Here is a 25,676-nt window from a genome sequence, read left to right as displayed (position 1 = left end):
CAAGTCAACATAATTATATAATTAACTACAAGAGACAACGGATAACCTTTTGCAAAACCTTTATGATCAGGGGGATAAATTACCTTGTCCTGCATGTGTGAAATTAAAAACGGAAATTTTGGATAATTTCTATAGTTTAATTAACGTAAAATTTAAAGTATATACAAATCGTATCCGAACGTTCTTTTCTCTAATTATCGGGCCAAAACTCTAATTTTGATGTTGGAATCTCTATTGTTTGTACCTGGATGCTTTACATTTCTTGAATTACATCTGAAGTACGCTTGTCACAAGGTAGACTCGCGTTACTCCAAGAAACGTCTTAACAGGCGCTAGGCCGCCCGACGTGTACATTTCTCAACCTCCACGGTGACAAGGCACTAGGCTGCCCGGCGCACCGTAATTACTTCAAAATAACATCCAGTACAACTACCTTTTTACCTGTAAACTGGACACCAAGGCACTAGCTTGCCCGGCAATCCAATCTCTTACAGCATCCGTTTCGGGAGACCTGTCCTCCGGTCCTAGCTAACCGAAGTAAAAACAGCCTCTCCCTTCCAAGTCTCAGTTCCAACAGCCGACCCCCCTACTCTCATCTGGGAGTTTATATATGTTTGGTTGGCGTCTGTTGCCAACCGCCCTTCTTTCAAAATTTTTAATCTTTAAGAGCTAAACTGCCCGCCTTTCTTTTGAACGTTCGAAACACGAAGCAAGAACAGAGAGCTACATGGTATTTATACATGGAATAATATGAACCTAAAAATGCATAATAAATTGATTTACACTAATCACACATATATATGTTTATACACTAGATTACCCAATTAATTAACATATTAATAAAATATTTAAATAAGAAAAAAACACTGTTGCCCTGACACGGGGGCAGGGTAACAATACCTAACCTAACCTAACCTAACCTAACCTTGCCGGAAATGGTCCGTGGGGCTATCGTGAATGGTTTTTGGGGCTATCCGTCAATGGTTCGTGGGGCTATCGTGAATAATTTTTGGGGCTATTCATCAATGGTTTGTGGGGCTATCGTGAATGTTTTTTTGTGGCTATCCGTCAATGGTTTGTGATGACATAATGAACACGAAAGTAGGTATTTTTCGGTTAAGAAGGTTGAAACACTGCATACCCACTCCAAATCGACAAAACACAAGCACGACGCACGATGATCCATGACGAGTGCACGCCATATTGTCTGTTACCCAAGCGGAACAAGGAAGACAAATAATGACTAGTCATGAAAAGTTGACACTATTTTATGAAAAAAGGCATTACTTCACCTTTAAGACTCTTCCGCAATGCAGAATAGGTAAGTATCAATTCTAAAATTAACGAAATAAACGAGTGAGAGGTGTTCGGGATATATCGCATAATTACCCCACTTTGTGCTAATCGGGACTAGACATACAGTTTAAAGTGAGATCCGAACCACTATGTGCCTCCGCCGGGTATCGAACCTGGGGCCCTAATTTGTAAATAGAAAGGTGGTGATGTGATATAAAATGACACAGTTCTCTCATTTGTTACAATCATGATGTCCTAACTGTTTCCTGGTTAAAGACAGGTTGAAGAAACCTTCACCACTGCATTTCTCGTGAAATTCTAGTCTGATTTGATTGTAGTTTGACTACCACGCGGGATAGGTGATCTAAGATCGGGATTTTCCCGACTTTGTCCCTGCATAAAACGGCCCTAGGGGCCAACCTAAAGTGTAATTCACCAACCCTGAGACCTTCTGTAAACAAACCGTCTCACCGATTCGATGTATCACTTCTTCCCACACGCATAGAACTCGCCATGTTGAAAGTGGCACTACTTCCTTGCTGTTCACACGATTATTTTTAGAAAATAACCAATGTTATAAAATATCATTATGTACACAAATCTCTAAGCTCATTGAAAGTTACAATGCATATTCCTACAAAATGTTCACACTTATCTTGCCTTGCCAGTCACCAAGTTATTTTACGAAGTGCACTATATTTGGCGGAACAAAAATCGTTATTAGGATGCTTGTCAAAGTTTCCAAACGCAATAAATTTACGAACTTTCTTTGTCTTGTTTTGATCATCATCATCAATATATTTATTGGACTTACAGCATTGCATATGGCTGTTTATGCCCATTAAATATTTTATTTACATAAGATACAATTTACATAAAATCTACAAACAAATTTCAAATACACTCCTATCTATATCAAACCTTAGAAATATACATTACCATGTTATATCATTTTGTCTAAAAAATGCAAGTAAAATATATTCAAAGAAAGAAGCCAAATTTATGGGAAATGATTACTGGTGCAAAGAGTTAACCATAAAGGTGAAGCAATAAGTACAACAGAAAGAGCATTGGGTTTAAAGTGAGATGTAATTTGCGGCAGCGTATCCCATAGTACAAATTGTTTTACCTTACGTAATGAATCCTGTAACAACGCTGGATTTTCATGTGGATTATTTTACTTCTATGAGTTTGCAATGCTTTCAGCATGAACGTGGTTTTGTTTACCTGTATAGTATATTGTATTTGTTTCTATGCCCCTGAGTACCTACGTTTCTTTTTACATACGCATATACGAACCATCTACTATGCCAATGGCTGAGGGGCCCATAAAGCCATACTTGTCTCCAGGTCCCCCTCCCCCCTCGCACTGCGGAGTTTTGCGGCTTGTAGATCCAGCACTGTGCACACCCCTACAAGAAATTCTGCCAATGCCCATGCTTATGGATCCCAGTTGGGAGCCACTGCTATAGAAGAAAATCTAATTCAGATTATGGAATATCATAGCGGTTTTTTGAAAGAAGATGAAAAAAAAACTATCCTGGAATCAGCTAAGACTTAACAGTATAGTGGAGTGTAGGTGGCTCGGAGACTGATTTTGATGCTCGAGTTGATGAATCCGGTACAGAGACTGTGTCTGCAAGGTTCAAAAGGCAGGCTTGAAGTACGATCTTGTCAGAAGTGACATCACCAAATGCAGACTGAAAAAGTAGCAGTTCGAATGCGCCAATTGATTGAGCCTGCACCATGTACAGGCACATATCTAGAAATATGTTTCGGGGAGGGGGTCCGAACCAAGTGTCTCAGGAATAATAATAATAAATAATAATAATAATGTTTAAATTAAAATAATTATATTAAATCAAATTAATACTAATTACAATACATAAATTAATATTATATTATTATTACACGATTAAGTAAAAAGACTGTATAAGAATAGAGATATAACAGCGCATACTCATTACGTAGCTTACCTTTAGTTAAGATCGGAATAACTTACATAAAAACAAGTGCCCTGGCAATGAAATTAATGTCAAATAGATGAATAATTGAACATTTATTGAATAACAAAAATGATGTAACATGTAGTTGGAAAAAAGTAAGTTTCTGATTAAAATTTTATGCTTATTATTTTTAGTAGTGTACATAAATCTTCTTTGTAATGTCATTCAAAGCCGTATCGTATGATCCCAATATAATTCTTGTCTTCCAATAAGTTCAGAGGAAATTATACAACAAATGCTTAACGAGTATATTTTCATTATTCAGGGTGTTTCTAAAGGTCGTTTACAACGCTTGGGAGGTGATTCCTCACACGAAAACAAGGAAAAAGTGTGAGTTCCATTTTTACGACTGAGGCTTCGTTTCCGAGATAGGAGCCTCGCAAAAGGTGACAAAGTGAACGTCACACCTAACTGGGATAAATACTATCACAGATAGAGAGGCGGATCCAAGGGAATCATAAAGGAATCGTATGTGCTCAGTCCGGAAGTCACTATGAAAGGTTCACTGCACGCATGCGCAATGGAGTCCTCAAAGGAATTGGGGATTTCCAGCAAGAACAATGCATGGAAAGGGTATGTAACGCAGCAAGAAGGACCGTGACAATGAGAAATGCGTTAAAGACAACACATCCCGACCTCAAACATCAAAATATGAGCACGGAACACAACATCCGAAAAGTTGAGCACGGTTGCATACCCCAGTTACACGCGAGGAATGAACGAATCATGTCATGTGGCATACGAGAGACACATTACTCCACCAGGAGGAGGGAAAGAAATACACAATATCAGATGATTGCGACAACGTGTATTTTTACACGCGACAACTACGTAAATCCCCCCCCCCCCACACACACACACACAACAAACAACAAATGCTACAATGTCTTACACACAGACTGCGTTTCACTGTACACCAACTGAAGATATCACTTTCACCACACAAATGGGGTGGGGAGCAATACCAAGAGTGTTAGCACGCGATCACTGTGGCATCAAAGAGACCAGTTTTGGAAGCGCTGCGCAGGCAAGTCTGGCTCTCGTAGTCTACGTTTGACCTTCATGACTGCTGTACCCGCGACAGGAGCTCGAAGGGTTGCTTGTCTCCGGCAGTCGTCCCAGTCGTGTTGCAGGTGCTGGGATATGATCAGCAGTTCGCTCTAGGTTGTCATACGCATTGAAGAGTACTAGTATGTTGTATTGAAAGAAGTTGACGTGGTGGAGTGGGCAAGTCAAGTATCGCAACAATTGGTCTTTGGTGTTCGTACGGTGATACGGCCAATTTGTGCAGTGTTGCCAGTGTTAAACAAAAACGATACTTTGCAGTTCCAGCTCCATATTACACAGATGGCTGCGTATACGACCCAGCAGCTAGCAGACATGCATCTCATGTATGGGGAGGCACGTGGAAATAGCCGTGAGGCAAGGCGTCTTTATGGAGAACGCTTTCCACATAGACGTTTACCGTCTCACGCCTTCTTTCAGGTAGTGGACAGTCGACTGCGTGAAACAGGGTCAGTGTTACCACCGCGGCAAGAAGTTGGAAGACCCCGAAGAGTACGCACACATCAGTTTGCAGAAGATGTGTTAACAGCGGTCGCAGAACATCCTGGCACCAGTACGCACGTGCTCGCTCGGGCACGAAACACGTCTCATGTGAATGTTTGGCGAGTGTTGTCAGAGGAAGGAATGCACCCTTTTAAACTGCAGAAAGTACAAGAACTGTTACCTCGTGACTATCGCCCTCGTATGGAGTTTTGCCAATGGTTGTTGCATCAGCTGGACACAAACCCTCACTTCGGGGCAAAGGTATTGTGGACAGATGAAGCCATTTTTACCAGGATGGATGTCTTCAATAGTAGAAACAGTCATGTCTAGGACTTTGACAACCCACATGCACTTTTTGTGGCCCATCACCAGCACAGGTTTTCAGTGAATGTGTGGTGCGGCATAGTACATGATCATTTAATTGAACCATACATTCTCCCTGTTCGCCTGAATGGTCGCACGTATCATGCATTTCTTAGTGAGGTTCTTCCTGAACTGTTGGAGACCGTACCTTTGGCACTGCGGCAAGAAATGTGGTACCAACACGATGGGGCACCAGCTCATTTCGATCGTAATGTACGACATTTCGTGCATGACGTGTTTCGTAATAGGTTCATTAGTAGGGATGAGCCTGTGCCTTGGCTACCGAGGTCGCCAGATCTCAACCTTCTCGATTTTTTCTTCTGGGGAGAAATAAAAACCCTCGTATACGACACACCTGTCACATCAGCTGAGGACCTCGTTGCTCGCATCAACGTCGCCGCCGCGACGGTAGCAGATACACCTGGCTTGTTTGCTCGTACTCGACAATCCTTGATTCGTCGCTGTCATCTCTGCGTAGAAGTGAACGGCAGACATTTTGCAAACCGTCTGTGATTATCGCCCTCGGCAAATCCCAGTGAGAACACTCTTGGTATTGCTCCCCACCCCCTTTGTGTGGTGAAAGTGATATCTTCAGTTGGTGTACAGTGACACGCAGTCTGTGTGTAAGACATTGTAGCATTTGTTGTTTGCTGTGTGTGTGTGGGGGGGGATATTACGTAGTTGTCGCGTGTAAAAATACACGTTGTCGCAATCATCTGATATTGTGTTTTTCTTTCCCTCCTCCTGGTGGAGTAATGTGTCTCTCGTATGCCATATGACATGATTCGTTCATTCCTCGCGTGTAGAGTCCAGCGCAGATAATTCTGCCGTGCGATGCGCGAAACAACTAAAGAAGCAGTGTTGCTAATGGAGCAGATAGAAAAATCGCTGCAGTGCGCCGATGCACAGCTGTTACGTACAACAATAAAATTAGAGAATTCAGGTCTATCTAACGTTGAGTTTTAAACGTCATGCATTATACCAGGACTAGGATTAATATGTACTAACAAGTGGCTTTGTATGTAGCTACATACATATGGACTAAAAATTCGCAAAATATGAACTAACACATAAGTAAAATTACCAAAAATGCTGCAAAGAAGACTTCTTCATACGATTCCTTATTTGAGTGATTTCAAACAAAATAAAAAAATATATATATTATTTTTCATTGCATTAATGCACTGGTGGCGTTCTAACTTTTCACTCCCAAAACCCGTATACACTGGTATGGAACTGCAACGGCAGATAATAACATGCCAAAGTGTTAAACCGCTACAATTGCACCATAACACTCCTCCTCAAGCAGTATTATTATTTCCTCTCTGAGATCGGCGACAGTCGGTTGCCTTTGTTGTACATTTACAAAGGATGCCGGCTTCGACAACAATAACAAGTACATATACTGCCACTAGACGATAAGCTGCGCGGCTTTTTCTTTTGTTATGAACCAGGGCCGGCGCTAGTCATTTTGCCTCCCTGGGAGGTGGCGTCAGATGCCGCTCTATTTCGACCCCCCCGGTCATTACGCAGCAACGGAAAATTGAAAATCAATATATTCCTAACTAAAACATCAAAATATAAAATAAATAATGAGACTTCTTATGCTATTTCAATACTATTCAGCGCAAAAGAAGATCTCGCTCGATCACATTTTTCAATAGGCTTATTTTTTTCTTCTCTTCAAATTTTGCCGCTCTGGGCGATGGGACGGTTCGCCCTCCCCTTCCGCCGGCCCTGCTATGAACTTGGTCACCCATCAAAGCATGGCAATTTTAACACAGAAAACAATATGTATCGCATTAAGCAGCAAAAATGACAGCCTCCTCTATGCAATTTCTACAAGAACACGTGCCGGAGCCAGAGTTGAAATGATGTTGGAGCCACATAATTTATTTATTTTGAATAATTCCAAAATTATGAAATATGAACAATTTGTTGCTGCTGTTCGCTGCTCTCTTGCCAAAATGCTTTATTGGGATGCTAACACCATGACTGGCTTCCTCCTTCATGAACTCGTGCACGATGCTTAGAATTTCCCGAGCTTGGCTATGCAAGGTTTTTGATTTCAACTTCGACAGAACTGGAGGCATTATGGAATTTAACGTTCATTAGCAAACACACACTTTTACATACACACACGCAATACACGCACACAACGTCAAACCGGTCAAATACTTAGTATAAAATAAAAATATGGTGCTTCCAATCCAACAAAACTCACCGCCACTTTACCTGGCTTTTCCCCTTCCGTGACAGAAATAGTGCTTCATTATTACAGTTGGCAACACTAGTTACTAGCTAGCCAATGAGCATGCACTGCATAAAAGAAGCAAGCACTACGCCGTGCTATATTGCCACATTAGCGTCCCTACCGTACGGTGGGAACCGCGAGCTGGAGCACTATTCAATTGTTTTCAATGATGTTTGCGCGAGTGTGTCCAGGAATGGAATGACAATGTGGCAACAATAGCGAAGGTTTTCGAGCAGGGTAGAACACATGATGCTAAGAGAGAGGGAGACGAAACGAAAATTCGTTTCTACGCAACGGCAAATTTACGTGTGTGGCACTCTAACTGGGGTATGTAACCGTGCTCAACTTTTCGGATTTTGTGTTCCGTGCTCATGTTTTGATGTTTGAGGTCGGGATGTGTTGTCTTTAACGCATTTCTCATTGTCACGGTCCTTCTTGCTGCGTTACATATCCTTTCCATGCATTGTTCTTGCTGGAAATCCCCAATTCCTTTGAGGACTCCATTGCGCATGCGTGCAGTGAACCTTTCATAGTGACTTCCGGACTGAGCACATACGATTCCTTTATGATTCCCTTGGATCCGCCTCTCTATCTGTGATGACGTTCACTTTGTCACCTTTTGCGAGGCTCCTATCTCGGAAACGAAGCCTCAGTCGTAAAAATGGAACTCACACTTTTTGCTTGTTTTCGTGTGAGAAATCACCTCCCAAGCGTTGTAAACGACCTTTAGAAACACCCTGTTTAATGTTCGTACCTAATAAGTCTTTCACGTGGGGTGGGGGGTCCGGATCCCCGAAATACGCCCTTCGTGTCCTTCAAAGCGGTATGATCTCAACTCAATATAATCCTTGTCTTACAATAAGTTCAGAGGAAATTATATAACAAATGCTAAACGAATAAATTTTTTCATTATTTAATTTTAGTATCGATAAATCTTTCGGGGGGTCCGGACCCCCCCCCCCAAATACGTCCTTGACCATGCACACTCGTTCACTTGTTGTTCAGTTGTTCAAAGTCCAAAGCTATAGTTCTTCTATTGTGTGGAAATGCCTACATATGTGAACTTTTTAAAATGCTATAAAATTTCTATGATAAGTGTTTATTTTGCGGGAATAACAATGTGTTCTTAGTAACATCATCTGATGAAGTTAGGCACTGCCACCAAAGTGTAGCTAATTCGAAAGATTTTCTTTACGGGTGTTCACTTCAAGTATGACCTTGCGCCTTTCGGACACAGCCAGGATCTGACTTTCAAGGGACATGAATACTTGTAGTACTGAGAACTTTACCCGCCACACACTCTTACCCCACAAGGAACCAAATTTGAAACAAAAAAAATATCAACGATGCAGCCTTCATAGCATGGCCCAAAATCCTGAGAGTCATCATTGTAGGATTCGAGCAAATGTGGTCCCGTCTCCTCAGGAAATAGAAACACAGTAAAACCTGTGTATCCCGGAACATGATGGTTCCGAGCAAAATTTTCCATCTTAACAGTTTTCCTTTTTATACAGGGTTGATTTTAAATACAGTATAGAGCGCTGCAGGAAATAATGGGAAGACATTTACATTTCGCATTACTTATAATGTAGAGTACTAATGCATGTACGTACATGAATAAAAATGCGATACAGTCGCAATAAGCATAGCAGAGATTACAATTATGTAACTACACAACATGTTGGTACACTTTTTACAGTATTGTTAGAACGTACAGTACGTATTTATGTATCTTTTCGAACCCGGGACCCCTGGCGTCGTAGCGCGATGTGAACAGAGGAAAAGAGAAAGATTGAAAGATGGAATAAGAGAGGTGAAGAAAGATTGAGATAAAAGTGAAGAAAAAAGAAAGAAACAAACAAGAAAAATAGAAAGATGACGAAAGAACAGAGGAGAAATAGACAAAGAAAGGTGGAGAAAGAGGGTAAGAGATGAAAGAAAGAAACGGAATCGTAACAGCTGTGAGTATTGTAGCGCATTCTTTCATATCGACAATGTTACCGATAAGCGAGTGGCAACAGAGGCGTATTCCACTTACAGTATTTTGCATTGTTTTCTTGCGAGTGAAAAAAAGAAAGGAAGAAATGTCCGTCTTACTGCGAATAAAAACATCTCGTTGGTCTTTGAATGGTGTTCCGTTTCTTCGTTAAGGAGGTGTCCGCCTTAAGCAGGTCATTTTCAGGTATAAAATCGGTCCGTTCTTGGGATATGTAGTTTTTACTGTAGTATCAAAAAGTGGTATAGAATTCGGGGGTGGGCGTGTCATCGTGGAATAGTAAGTGAGAATTCTTTGTCCTGTTGTTTTGAACTTGTACATGTCAAGTCACGCTGGTAAAATACGTGGTATGTAGCGCAGACAACAGATGTGATATTTGTGAAAACAGTTAAATTCATTACATGCTAATAAAGTATCTGCAACACTTTACTTTTCAAAGCGAATTAACAATAATGAAACACGTTACTTGTTTTGTGGACTAAAGATTAAGCTCAAGGTAAGATAAGGGCTTTTTCTTCCGTAACGCATTTGCAAGATTCTTCAAGGTCAGAACAGAACCATTTAAACTCTCTGCAATGCAAGAGCAATGAATGATAACCATTTTAAAGCCAATTTGTAAAACTTTTTTAAAAAATATATTATGTAAAACGACTCCCAGCACTTCAAAGCACTTACATTCCGAGAGCATTTATCTCATGCAGCTTACGATAAGCAGTGAAATGATAAAACTCCGATGTCAAATGGTGTAATTGATTGGCATGTTTCTCAGTATCAATATGTACAAATCAAATCGTTTGTTACCAAGGACACTTGAGTTCAGAGATGTTTAACATCCTGAGAGCAGACCTCACTCTCCAGAGTGATAGGTTGAGAGAGGGCAAGATCTTGAGTGCGTCGTGAGGGTGAGGTCGTGAGGGCGAGGGAGGTTGATTTAAAATGAACACTGATCTTGAGTCTGGGGGTTGGGTCGTTAACAAGAACCCTATTCCCGTCAAAGAGCGTACCGAAGGCGGAAGTGTTATTTTAAGCGCACAGGCCTCGCTGTACGTGCCTAGGTATATGTGACTTACACGTGAATGGCTCCCTCTGTGCATGTTGCCCTAGGCATCTGCTCCCTAACCTACCCCTCTTTAAGGGCCTGTATGGCGGCTCCAGTCCATAATATGCATTTTGATTATATCAGGGAAACTCACCTATTCACTCCTTAGATGGCTTGTATATGTACAGTTTTCCGCATTTTCTGAAAATTTGACTCCTATTGATTTGGAGGATTTTGATTCTAGGCGCTTGACAATTCCGTCAATAGTATTTTAAAAGATCTCAATGGACGTGACTTTATAATGCAGAAAGCCCTATGTGATTATTTCTCACGGTTTTAATGTTACAAGCGCTCAAAGTTAAGGCTACGCGACTTTTGAAGCACCCTGTATTAGGAACTTTTAGATACTTCGTACAATTCCACTTACTTTATGTGCGATGAAAAACTCTTGTTATTAACACTTATATAACGCAAATTTCAGCCTCGACACTTTAGTGACAGAGAAAGTGCAACGTAGAGTCCCTCTATGATGGCTGTCGTCTATATATATGACGTCAGTTATTACCGAGGGAGACTAGTGGAGCCAAAATATGAATGCATCCTGGTGGAGAATTTGCGAATTACAGCGAAACATTAACTTCTTGCATTGCACGATTCCCCCTTTTGGCATGATTCCAAGAACCATTATCACTTTACAGCCAGATATTCAGTGTGAAAGACATTCGAGCGCCCACTTATCATGAATCTATGATTTTGACCTTAGTACCATTACCAGGAGATTTCTCTGAGTGATTTAACAATCAGGAAGAAAAAAGCAAAGTCACTTCTTTCTACATCGCGTTGCAGCAGCAGTGTAGAAAGACAACCAAGCGACATCGAGGCTACAAATAGGTAAGTGAAACATTTTAAAACTGTTGTAAATGGTAGTATCGTTGCTCTGAGATTAGTCAGGATGATTTGCTTTTGAAGTAGCACTCGTCTTAATATTTGACATGATAAATATTCAATCCTGTTGTCCGTGCATAACCAAGGACAAGCTTGCATCATATTAAAATTGCGGATATGACGTCATGCGATCTTTAGTAATGTTCCAAGGTGGATACATACAGTTAGGTCAATAAAGCACTTTCTATTGGCGTCATATCTGACGCAATTTGATGATTTTACAGTTAGGAACAGTCATGCATGAAGATTTGGGAGTGGGAAGTGGCAGTACTCGAAGTGAGGGGGGATGCGGGGAATTGTATCCTCCCAACTAACAAAATTTCGTACTCTTTCATTATGACCATGTTAAGCCATAGGCAGATCCCCCCCACGAACAATTTTCACTTCAGGCGAAGGGGGAAGGGTATAAGATTGCGTGTAGTGTCGTTCACAGTGGGAAGGGGATTTGCGGGCCACTAGGCAGGGGTGCCCGTCCCCCCCAAGGCCAATGGCGCAATCCCTCCCCCCCCCCAAATCATGTTATGAGTCCCGCCAAATTATATTATTCGCGCACTCAAACCATATAGTAATCCTCAGTAAGTAAAGCTCAGGGCGATAATATAATACGGTTCCTCTTTCAAAGAACTCACCTCCCCCCTTCGTTTTTTTGGGGGTAAATATAATTATTTTAGTAACCCATAACAATAATTACGTGGATTTTTTCTTCAGTGCAAATTTAACTTGTTAAAGTAAAAAAAATTTCTGTGACAAGAAGTTAGAAATGCGGATTCGATATATTTTTGTTCCAAATGATGCATCTGCTTTAAATTAAGCAGTCTACCAACACTAAGCATTATATTATAAGAAGTGATGTTGTTAATAAATATCGAGAATATCGTTTATGTCTTGTAATGCAACTATAGTATAAAACTTCACATTCACCTCAGAAAAGCGCCAAACAAACACGAATTCTTGGAACACAACATTGAGAGCGAAGCGAGGAAGAAAATTTTTACATCCATCTATTTTCAGGTTTTCAAGAATATTCATTTAATGGGGTGTCAATACTTTCTTAAGATTCCGAGAGATATATATAGTCTTTTCCAGCTTGTCTTTTGGCACGTTCGGGGTTGAAACGTCGCTAAATACAGTCTCCAAAATTTAATGTTTGAACTCTCTCTCCACTACAGAAATCCCTTGACAATCTAAGATTTAACACTTTATCAAAGGCTTCCTGTCTCACCCTTTAAATTTAATACTCAATCCTATCACCATAATTTCCAAGTCAATTTTAGACTTACTGTTAATATTGAAGAGTGGATATTGCCTCCTCCAAAAAATTAATTCTCAGTCTCCACACCAGAATTTCCACAACAGTCTAAGACAATAGGAATACACAAGAATTGGATACCCTCTCAATTTAATGCTCAACTAAAATACCCGCCATAATCTAAGATCTAAATTGGATACTGTCTCCCCAACGTTTAATTCAGAATCCCCCCCCCCCCAGAACCACGTGTAAAATAAGGCCTAACATTTTGGAGGTGGATATTTCTCTCACACCCTCCCTTCGAGAATACCCTTAAATTTTCACATATATTTTGGAAAATATATAAATATTGAATTTTATATTATTTAAAGGGAAAAATCCCCCCAAAAAATCTCATTGGCGCATCCTGCACCATAATCCCCCCCTGTGGGCCACTAGGCTAGGGGCCGCAAGTCCAGAGGGCCGCACAAAAATGAGACTCTCAATGGGCAAAAGTGATAAAGACCATCGAAATTTCTTAATATTGTGTGATAATTGAAAAATCAAACAATGTCAAGTCATTTTACTTGCTAATTTCATGACAAAGGATAGATGAAAGGAGTTTCTAATGTTTAAATAACTTCTTACATCACAACCCTATTTTCAGTACTGTATTTTAACCGGAGTGCAAGTCTGTATGTCAGACTGCAAAGCAAACGTAACAGTGCTCGAATATAGACAATTGATCCTCGTTAAAACGAATGTAAACATTTTGAATGCCAGCAATTGAAAGTCAAGTGGAGGGATATTGAGGGTTGAAATTAACATCCTTGTTTCTCAGTTCGTGTTCAGTGTGGCTACAGAAATGTGGTGTGGGTTTCACTTTAGGTTACTGTTCTCGTGTTAAATTTTAGTGTATTGTTTTGTCGACCTTTAATGATTAATTTTTTATCAGGTGTGTATATAAAGTTTACAAGTATACAAGGCTAGGGGTCCAAATTTTATACCCCCCCCCCCATTAATCACCGCCACTGCTAGTGAGTATAAGATGCCATATTTTCAAGCCGATCAATTGGGAACTGTGATCCGATACCATGGCCAGCCAGACCACCTGACCTGTCAAACTTGACTTCTGTACACAGACGTTTCTTTGGACGTTACTGACTTCAGCGCCACAAATGCGGTTCAGAGATGGCAGCACTGAACAGTAATAAAGAATTGCATAATTAAATTACGTATTGTAGCAAACTGCACCTTCATAATGCTTATGGTTTACATGTTATAAATTGTCCTTATCAAGGAAAGATTTTATGATCACACACTACACTTGGAGGGAAGAATAAAGTAATTTCAGAAAGAAGCTAACATGTATATTCATGCTTCGACGATTGACAATCTAAAACTTTTGCATATACCAGAAGCGCTTGTCCTGCTTCAGGTCTTTGGGGATATACGAGGGTAAATCAAAAAGTAAGTTACACTCGCTTGTATAAAATAAACAAAACATTATAAACAAAAAAAAATATTGGACAAAAATACATGAACATTTAACATTTTTCGACAGTCACCAAGGTATTCCAAGCACTTTTCGTACCATGTGACAAGTTTCTGGACTCCCTATGTGTAAAAATTTCGTCCAATTTCTTTCAACCACTTTGAGAGTGGCTGCACTTCCTCATCTGATGCGAAACGCTCGGTCTTGTTTGAGAGGACCGGTTCAGGTCACAAGCAATCTCCTTAATTTTCACGCGGCGGTAAGGTGTCGTGTCGTTTCCGCCAAGGCATCTTATCGGTTCATTGCCGCCGTGACATGTGTCAAGACCTTCCTCGGCGGGTTTTCCTACAATCCAGAGTGTCATCACCGCCGCGCGCACATGTGTTTATGGGACACGGTGCATAGTGCATAAAGTGGATTTAAAACATAAAATCAAACGTGTGTTTATGACGATGCACAGCTGGGTTTAAACTGAAATGTTAAACCTATCCAGAGAGTCAAATATGACTTTTCTTTACTTATATCAAAAGACGTTACACAGGATTACTTGTATCAATTTTATTCCACAACAGAAAATACATAAATCAGTATCAGCCTATTAACTATTAATCATTTATCGTTAATCGTCAAAAAAACATTGTAAATACAGTATTGTTAAAATATTGAAAGCATTCTACAAGTACTATGTAAATGTACACTTTGGAAGCAACATAAATGTGCCAGTCTATTACACTTAATTATTATACACTACATAAAATCGTCAAAAACATTATAAATACAGTGTAATTTTTTGCAAACATTATATACGTAATAACTACGTATATATAAACACAATATTTCGATACACTTGCACAACAACAATACAAACGTTATTTGAATTCTTTCCACGCGTTGTTTCTATCATTTCCATATTCTCAGCCATCTTGTCGTCTCTCTCAAGTCTCAGTTTTACATAAATACTAATTTCCCAATGTATATCCTCATATATACTTTCATCTTACATTCATTTACCAATCACCTTCCTTTTCAATCGAAGATAAACACAGCTGGAGCTGGGCAACGTCATAAACACACATGCGCGCGGCGGTAATGACACTCCTGATTGTGGGAAAACCCACCAAGGTAGGTCTTGACATATGTCGCGGCGGAAATGAACTGATAAGAACCCTCGGCGCATCGACACGGACTCGTTGGCAAGAATCATTGCATTAACACGCTCAGCATTGTCGATAGTGTTCACAGTTGCAGACCGCCGGACACGCAGTTCGTCGTTCACGTTCGTTCTTCCCTTTTCGAACATCTGGCACCATTTCCTGATCATGGGAGGTGACATCGCATTCACACCATACACATCGACAATTTGGCGATGGATTTCACTCTGATTATGCCTTTGTGGCCACAAAAATCGGACGACGGAGCGCACTTCAATGCTGGACGCCGCCGCCTCAATACTACGCGCCATACTCACACGTTGACTACTCACATACTAAACCAGCTGCAGCACGGCTGCTTCGGGTGTGGGGAGGAAACATCCCGGACACTGTTACCACCAAGCCATGGGCGTCGGGAGGGGGAGTCGATGGACCCCCTGGAATTTGACACTGTTCATTTAAAGCTACAAGAAAGCTGAAAGTTCTTTACTCTAAAGCCCCTATCACACGGAACTGGATTTCTAGTAGGAATGCCCTAGTTGGCGCTCAACTGACTTTCTAGGTAGACATCATGGCCGCCTGGCTAACTGCTTGACTGGTTTGGAGGAATAGGACATGTTCTAATTGCTACTTGCTTTCCTCGACTGGATTCTGTGGAACAACCAATCAGAGCAAAGTTTCGCCATGTGAAGATAATCTGTGAGTGTGCAAAGGAGAGTTTTTGTCTGTGGTTTTCGAGTGTTACTCCAGCAATGTATAACGTATACAGCATGAAAGGCGCGTTGAGTAATACTATCTATGCCGAGTGTACGGTGTTTACATTTGAAACAACGAAAATATGCTTCCATACCTGTACAGTAAACGTTGTAAAGTATGTATTTAAGCAGCGCCATTGTTTTGTACCTAATAACGTTTTATACGAAACGTTATTCCTCTCGGTTGAATAGTTATCGGCTTTTAAAAATGTGAAGTGATACATTGTTTACTTCTCACGCGGCCGCCATCCCAACTTCGTATGGGAACAAAAGTCTATCGACAAGTATGCTGATAAGTATCGTGAGAGGCGAAAACTAGCAAATTGGTAGCCAGTCCAGCGCCAACTAGGGCATACCTACTGGAAATTAAGTTCCATGTGATGCGGGCTTTATTGTTAAGAACATAAAGATAGTTCATTTAGTTAATATTCGAACAGAATAATCAGAGTAAAAATCCATTGGATCGAAAACATTGGGTGATAAATATAGGAACAAGGCTATATTCTACCATTTCATCCAAAGAGCAAATGGTTTCACAGTTTTCAAAATTCTAATAATTACAGTTGTAGGTAAGAGGTCACACAACAGACTTTATGGGGGGAAAAACCTAACATTTAAAGCCTTTTCTTGAACGAGAAGTGCAAAAATTAATATCAAAATGCATTCAGATATTAACTGCATAAAATGGAAAATAAATAATGGAAATTAGTTGTGTTGGTATTCACTCGTTTTGTGGATCAAGTCTCCCCATTTATATAATTATAAAAATTATTATTATTATTTCGAATTATTTTTTTGTTACTTTATAATATTTATTATTGTGTAATAACATTTATAACCGTAGTAATAATACTTATTATTTATCTACTATTCAACTTTTATCATTTGCCCGACCCCCCGCAAAAATATCTGGCGATGCCCATGCACCAAAACGTAATTATTGCATCTATTTTAGTACAGGAACACGGGTCGAGTGTAACTTATTTTTTAATCTGCCCTCGTATTTATAGCACACAAGTAAGTTTGGTATGCATTTCACCACTAGCGTACGCAGGTCGGGAACTGATGAGGCTACTACAGCTCATCCCTAAATTTTGAGAAAATCCATATTTAAAAATGAAGGCAGTAAAGAACGCGGGAAAACCAAAGTGGAAAATGCAAAGCCCGCGATTACCACTTTTGTGTATTCCGCCTCCTTCGAACGCAGTTATACAAATCCACTTTTACAATTGCAGCCCTCTCCGTAAAAATAGAGTTTCGCGTACGCTAAGCCCCGCGACAGGTTAAGTTTCCAGCAGGTTTTATGTATTAATCCGCGCGAGAAAGGCGCTTCGAATCTCCTGTGCTAGTCTCGTCTCAACCACCAAGCTGTTGATATCGCAGCCAATGAAACAATCGGCAGTATTGCAGCGGAACTATATTCTGCGCGCACGTTTGGGTCTACATATGCGAAACGTTGCTGCAAACTTAACTTGTCGCGGGTGTGCTTCCCCTAAACAACATAACTTGATGAAGCACTTTTTTTATTGATATCATACAGCATTATGTAGGCCTATCAATGAATCACCGTAAACCACGTAGATTACCAGAAAATTATTGCAAAAATGGCTGGGAGGAAATTAGCACAAAACCCGCCTTATCTCGTGGCAAAACGCTAATGGTGCATAATTTTCGTTAGGATATTTTAAACTAATATTTCAGAGTATCTTTCGTCGGCATTTGCTTCCCCATTGTCTGCATAGCCTTCATACAAAGTTTCTCAACAATCCGTTGCTTGGAACTGGCTACAGAGGACTCTGAGTAGTAATTCTAACCACCCGTTAGTGGTTAGAGCTAAGCCGATACCAGTTTGAACCGATACTGATCCTTGAAAATCGTAAATAATTAATAATTGTTCAAAATATTGATTACCTTTTGTTTACCAAGCCCATTTTGCCAGGTAAGCTCCTTGCTACCGGGCCAATTTTAAGCAAAATGCAGTTTCATTTAGATGACTCTAGATCGGAGGCTAATTGCCCTAGACAGACGAATGATATATCGTTATACGCGGAATGAACCATACATTCGGACTACATACAATTTATGTACAATTTCTGAAGAAAAAGGCCCCTTACACCCTCCGCCCCTGGACAACAAAGTACAGTACATTGTCAAAATACATATGGAAATGATCGCAGGCATGTTTGGAACAATAAAATAATTGCATTATTATCATACGAGTAATAGAACACAACTTGTACCCCCCAAAAGACATGTCTATGCGCCACTGACTCAGTTTCAAAGAAAGCCGCCATTTTCCCGGCACCCCCCCCCCCTTTTTATGCGGGAAAGAGACTTTACGGTGCAGTATATGTGTTAACAATAATATAAAAGAAGAAAATCGCAATTCTAGCTAAAAATAGCGACATTATGACGTAAAAACTACGACCTTGTCGAGGTATCTATATATAGATAGCTTGTAAACAAAAGGTTTGAACAACTTTTAATTATTACAATTCTAAATCATCGGTATCTGTTATATGCATTAACTTACCAAGATTTTTGCCCTAAAATATGTTATCACAATATTCCGTTCACACAAAATGTGCAAATTTTAGATATATCGGCATAGATCCATTTCGATACATAGTTGGCCATGTGGGTTTTGGGATATATCAAGTATTCGGTGCTTTTAGCATTTGTTTCTACGGGCTTTGTGTATTGCTTCTACATGGCAGTTTTTTTTTATGTGTATTTCCAGCTGCAGAGCTATCAAAAGATGTCTCGCTCACTCCCTGTCCATCTTCAGGACGACTCCTTGAAGAAGATCGTGAAGAAAGTGGAGGGAGAAGATGTGGAAGTTGAGATAGTGTCCGTGAAAGGAGGTCTCGGCCAAGGGGAGAATTATGGTAGCGGTTTCTACATCTTGGACCTCAAAACAAAGAAGAATGGCAGCTCCAAGCCACTCTCCCTGGTGGCTAAGTCGTACATCAGCAGCGAGTTCCACGAGTTCATCATGAACGCCTATGTCATCTTCCAAAAGGAGATCGAGTTGTACAAGGAGACGGTGCCCATATTTGTGGAACTGGAGAGGAAGAGTGGGACAAAGAACGTCACGGAGGTGTTCCCGGAATGTTACTACGCCCTCTGGGACGAGAGGAACAGTATCATCATCCTGGAGAACCTGAAGACGACTGGATTCACCATGGCTGACAGAAAGGACGGTCTGGACTTGGAACATTCCAAAGTGGCCTTGTCAGCGCTGGCCAAACTCCACTCCTTGTCCTTCGTTCTCAAGCACGATTGCCCAGAAGAGTTCAAGAAGGTTCTGAAGACAGGGAGAGAGGCACAGTACACCGAGAGCAGGAGGAAGTTCTTCACGGACATGTGCACAAACGTGGAGAAGGAGGTTCTAGAGATGGTGAGCCAGAATCCTTCTCTCAAACCGCACTACGACAGAATCCAGAAAGCTTTTGATGCACCCTTCGATAAGCTGAAGAACTCTTGCAACCCAGACGACAGACTCTCTGTCTTCACTCACGGAGACTACTGGGTTAACAACATGCTCTTCAGTTACGAGAACCGCAACGGCAAACAGGTTCCGGCTGGTGTCAAGATCGTAGACTTCCAGATGACCCGCGTGGCGTCGCTCGCCCTGGACATCAACTTCTTCCTGTACACAAGCACCACGAAGCAGCTCAGAGACAAGTATCTTGAAGATATGCTTCGAAGCTACCACACAACCTTCACCGACTGCCTGAAGTCTCTGGGAAAGAGTCCTGACGAATTGACGTTCGATGCGCTGAAGCAGGAACTGAGGGACAAGTCTATCTTCGGACTCCTGGTAGCAGCTTTCATGCTGAGGCCGATCTGCGCAGACGCTGAGGCGGGGGAAGTCCCGGATTTGCAAGACCTACCAGCGGAAGCGTTCGCGACAACCCTTCCCCCAGTTGGAAAACTGTACAAGACAAGGGCTTTAGATATGGTATTAGAATTCGTAGAAAAAAATTACATATAACCGTTAACAAATGTTGTAACTGGGGGATGGATCGCAAAATAAATTACACTTTAAAAAAATGTTGTTCTTATCTGATTTGTCAATGCATTTAGTCAGAAAGATGACTAAAATCGACTAACAGTTGATAGGGTCAGAAAAAAAGAAGAAATTGTCAATGCATCAAATGAAAGCCTAATTCAAGAGTTAGTTCCTGCCAGGGGCGTATATAAAGGGAGGGTTCAAAGAATACAAAGCGCTCCCATTGGTTTGGTAAACATTTTCCAATAATTGTGTCATCAAAAAAACATATCTAAATTGGGCAACACACTACTTTGGTTGAAAGGATTTTGAAAGTTATATTAATATCACAAAGGCACAAGTATTTTTTTTAAAAAAATAAGCCTAACTCTGATAAGAGTTAAATATAAAAACAAGATTGTCATGGTTAACATAGGCCTATATCAAGCTAATATGTATATCCATATTATTTAGCGAGCAAGTTATAATTTAAAATTGTTTATTAACAGCAAGTAAATAGTAAAAATTAAATTATAACGATTGAAAACGTACCCCTTAAGCTGCAGTAAGTTGACCCCACCCATTATTTATGTATATATTCGGCCATGGTTTCTGCTAGAAGGCAATAACAATAATGAGAAATACAAGTTTGTATATTAATATGCATTCCTGGCCTATATCATTGATTATTAGCTGTGAAACTACTTAAGATGCATTAAATTATTCAAATTATTTGTATTGAACCTTCAGTAAATTGGTTAAGAAAAGTAATGACTGATGAACATGGACGTCCGCAGGATTTTTTCCAGGGAGGGGCAAACAAGGCATTTTTTTTCCAGGGGGGGCAAAGGACACATATTTCCCTCCAAAATAGTGATGCCCCCTCAAAAAACACTGTTACATTCTGAAATTATCATGTTTCTTCAACGAATTTATAATAATTAACATAAATTACTGTGATTGAAATGAAATTATGTGTGAATTATATAATTTTAAGGTAAACATTCATTTTCCAGGGGGGGCCGTGGCCCCCCCTTGCCCCCCCTTCCGGACGCCCATGCTGATGAACACTTTTAAAATAAAGGTGGGCCCATTCGTCCGAGAAAAAAAATCAAGATAATTCTGTAGTTTAAGAACACAAAACAAACCTGTACAGTCATAAGTAACAAAGGACAATTGAATTTATTTTTTATTGAATATATTCTTGCCAGAAGTAACGTAAAGGAATCAATCTATTGTAGGAAAAATCTGAAAATGGAAATTGTAGGACAACGCTCCATGTCGAGAATTGAACTTTGTATTTTGAGTACACAGTTCAATAATTTCAATCAACACGGTTACGTAACATTACAAGATTTCTGACAGCAAAGTTTATGTCATAAGTTGCCTCATATTTCCTAACACTTCTTGAAACTGAAATAAAGGGTGTAGAAAAAAGTATCATCTGATTTCAAGAAGCTATAATTAGGAAACCAAAGAACATAGAACCTTGCAGTAAGATGTGCAATACATGTTGGAATATAAAGCTTTCCTCACGCAATTTTTACCAATGGTCAATATGTCCACCTCTGGATTCACGGCATACATCCACACAATAGTCAAATACATCCGATACTTGTCTGGTGTTACTGCAGTCACTGCTGTTGTTATGCGGAGTCTTTCACGAGATCTGGCGACCTCGATGGCCAATGGTGTAAAGCCAAGTCGGTAGGTCCCCTACGGCCAATCCATCGTTGAGGAAGCTCATTGGTAAGAAATGAACGAACATCCAGGTACCAGTGCGATGGTGCTCAATGTAAAACCTATTCTAAGTAAAACTTTATATTCCAACATGTGTTTCACAACTTACTGCAAGGTTCTATGTTCATTGGTAAACCTAAATATCGCCTTTTGAAATCGGATGATTCGTTTCTATACACGGTGTATAAAGAAGGATGATTCCAAACACAGATAAATAAATCTAGGGCTCTCTTGTTCGAGCCAACTGTTCCATAAACTATTCGTTGATTAACATTAAGATATTATGCTCGTAATCCGAGTGTATTTTCCTCTGAATTGGGAGCATTAGATTCACTGCATACGGTCTATTAACAGGATTTGATGTTGACACAAGGGAGTAAAATGGAAGCTATTAAAATGATACGAACAGCTGCGAGTCTCAACATTGCTCCAACGCAATCCCCCCCCCCCCCCCGATTGAACATTAATGTCAAGAAACAATAGAAAGTTAAGGACAGAAAGTATCGTAAAGGATATATACTTTGCCTTAAAAAGTGTGAAAATAAATATCCTTTAAATATTTCGTGTGCGAAATATCAATCTTGATTGATTGATCGAATTGTTGATTTAAGTCCACTTTATGCACAGAAGGGGTAATAGGAACTGGACCTACAGTTTAAAGTGGGGTCCGATGCACTGTGCGATGTGCCTCCGCCGGTATCGAACCCGAGACCCTTTGATTATAAGACGTAGTTACCTCTATGCCCCCTGGGAGGCAGAGGGGGCCCAGTGGCGCACTTGCCCTTCCTGAGATATCTGATAAGACTTCATAATATTCAAATTTCAAAATTGTAGTGTAAAAACATAGATGAGAGGTGCTGTGAAAGACAGCAGATTAAGTGCCTGCGCAAAGCATTTTGATGATGCAGATGCTTTAAGAGAATTATCTAAGCTGGGGGAAAACATCACCACATCTTTCCCACACTTTAAGCACAGCTGTTCCCCCCCCCCCCCCCGAATATATATCTAGGGGAAGGTTGCCGAAATTGGAGCGTTGCCTAAATTGGACCGCCTCTGTTTTTGCCTATAGATGAGTATTTGAAACAGGTGAGTTAGCGCTACTGGTTGGCCATAGTGCATTGTGCAAATGACTCAGCGGTCAGTCAACTAGAGACGTTCGACGAAGTAGGAATGCTGTTATTGTGTTTCCATTGTTCGTGTTGCAATTATAATGTTTCGGACCTTAAGCTGTTGTGTAGAGTAGGGCAAACTAACTAACTGTGTAGCCTTCTTCAACCCGAAGGTTCATGGCTACAGCAACACAGGTCCACCATCTGTCCCTATTCTGAACAAGATCTATATACTCTTTTCCATCCTTACCGTTTTCCTTTAGGTCCATCTCAACATTATCCCTCCATCTTCGTCTTGGTTTTCCTACTGGTCTCTTACCATCAGGTTTCCCAACAAGAATCCTGTAAACTCTTCTATCCTCTTCCATTCGTGCCACATGGCCTGCCCACCTAAGTCTTCTTGATTTAATCATTCTAATAATATCTGGACATGAATACAAATTATGTACTTCTAAATTATGTAACCTTCTCCATTCACAAGACTCCTCATCCCTTTTAGGCCCAAATATTTTCCTAAGGGTTTTATTTTCAAATACTCTCAATTTATGTTCCTCTTTCAATGTAAGGGACCAAGTTTCGCATCCAAATAATATTATAGGCAAAATTACTGTTTTGTATATTTTAACTTTTAGTTTCTTAGATATTAAACGAGAAGACAAAAGTTTATGAAGAGAAAAGTAACATACATTTCCTGAATTAAGCCTGTTTCTATTTCCTCTTTAATATCATTTTCATTTGTTGGTATTACTCCTAAGTACTTGAATTTGGAAACTCGTTCAAACGAGATGTTATCAATAATTAGATTTTGATTATTACATAACACTTGGTTTCGGCCTGTAAGCATATATTTAGTTTTCTCTTTGCTAACTTCCAAACCTACATCATCTGCATATGCTAACAGCTGAGTCACACCGTTTAATTTTAGTCCTTCGTTAGTTTACCTTCCTAACAGCGTATTCTAAGGCAAAACTTAAGAGCACCCACACAATTATCCACTGTTGAGGAATTTCTTCATTATTCCATATTAAACAAATTAATTTATGAATTTGACATATTAACGAATTCCCACCTTATTTAATTAACTCAGCTGATATTAAATCAATGCCAGGTGCTTTGCTATTCTTTAGCCTTTTAATAGAATCTTTAACTTCAGTCAAGTTAGGTTCTGGAACTAAAGGTTCTCCTGTGTATACTTCATTTACTTCTGATTTATCTCCTACATGAACATTTAAAAGGTCATTAAAGTAGTTCTCCCATCTATTTGAAATATCGCTTTGGTCAGCCAAAAAACTGACGTTTATATATTTTATCAATTTTGTAGAGTAGGGCTAAGTAATCAAATATCCTGTAGTATATTATAAAAGTTCAATTAATTAACCACTAACTACATGTAGTAAAACTAGGGTTTAGTTGCGTATGTTCGTGTAGCGTCATATTTTTATTAATGGTTAATAGAGGGAGGTTATTTCAGTCGTTTACCGCCAGCGTGTCGGAAAGTCGGCGTCCCCTTCATGCAACAGGTCCCGGCAAATTGCGTTAGAGGAAGTCTGTAACAGAAACCGCTTGTTTTGTAATGTTTCCACTTTTCACAATTACAGTTACAATTACAACTGAAATAAGCACGTACCTTGTCGCAAGGATGCTGGAAAAGGTGTCCTCTCAAATACAAATATTTCTGGCACCTTATTTCTGACATCTAATCTTAGATTAAACATCGCTACTTTATCCTCAGTTGACAGAAAGGGAAGACAGCATCCCGGCGCATAAAGCAAACCGAAAGCGTAAAATGATATTTAAAAGTAATAATAATTTCGCATACTCACTAATTAAGGCCTCCTAATCACGAATTTGAAGTTAAAATTTGGGGGTCACGTGTAGAAATCGCAAAATAAGTGAAATTGAGTGGTCCGCGATCGGTACGATTGCTTATTATTTACCGGGAGATTTTGTGTTTCCAATACTTAAAAAACGAAATATACATTCCTGATATTACTACGATCCCAAATTTTAACTATGTTTGCCTTGCCTAACCTAACTTAACCTAACCTTACCGAGAATGGTCAGTGGGGCTATCCGTGAATGGTTTTGGCGCTAATTGTGATTACGAACCGATAAAAAATCTTATTTTCGTAGCACTTTAACGGCAAACATTCATCATCGAAGACGCCATTTTCGTATCCTGCAATTTTACGATCGATGCACTGTTGCCAAACTTACCTGTAATCAAATCAGTCCACATGTTCTTCTACACCGTGATTGTCGCTGTCACATGTAAGCACCTTCTTTGGGCAATATACCGAAATCCATAAGTTTATTAATTAGCCGACGGCCATCCTCCTGCACACTCCACCTAACAATCTGTACAACATTAACAACTTTTTTACTGTTCTCTTCCGCCATTCTTACACGATCCATGCTCTCCACGTATGAAATCAACAGTGTGGCAACGCTGTAGACAGCGTAACTAATTGCGAACGTCGTCAATTGTTCATATCAACAAATGTGGCTACCATACTTGTATACTGAGAATCATTGCGAGAATTGAAAAGCTTATTTTACAACTTCTACACGTTAATGAACAATTTTTTCACCTCACCTCAATATGTGAACTTGAGATAAATCATCACGACTAATTATTTCGTGAGTATAAGAGGTAGCATAGAAATTACAGAAGGGTCCGGTATTGTAAATTCTTGCCTTAATGAATAATAGGGGTGTGCGGGACAGAATTTTTTGGGTCGGGACGGGAATTTTTTT

The 25,676-nt window shown here is 40.0% G+C and overlaps 1 protein-coding gene across 1 annotated transcript; it reads left to right on the top strand.

The window, feature by feature from the left end:
* The first annotated feature begins 11,189 nt into the window (after window positions 1-11,189).
* Window positions 11,190-20,149, top strand: LOC145978412 (uncharacterized). Its single transcript, XM_083111033.1, has 2 exons — window positions 11,190-11,393; window positions 18,817-20,149. The coding sequence occupies exon 2, from the start codon at window positions 18,835-18,837 to the stop codon at window positions 20,071-20,073; it is 1,239 nt and encodes a 412-aa protein (XP_082967159.1). The 5' UTR covers window positions 11,190-11,393; window positions 18,817-18,834; the 3' UTR covers window positions 20,074-20,149.
* The last annotated feature ends 5,527 nt before the right edge of the window (window positions 20,150-25,676 follow it).

The sequence above is a fragment of the Lepisma saccharinum genome, chromosome 24 (genome assembly GCF_977018435.1).
Source record: "Lepisma saccharinum chromosome 24, izLepSacc3.1, whole genome shotgun sequence".
NCBI lineage: Eukaryota > Metazoa > Arthropoda > Insecta > Zygentoma > Lepismatidae > Lepisma > Lepisma saccharinum.
The sequence above is the reverse complement of the archived record's forward strand: the minus strand, read 5'-3'. Positions and strand labels throughout refer to the sequence as shown.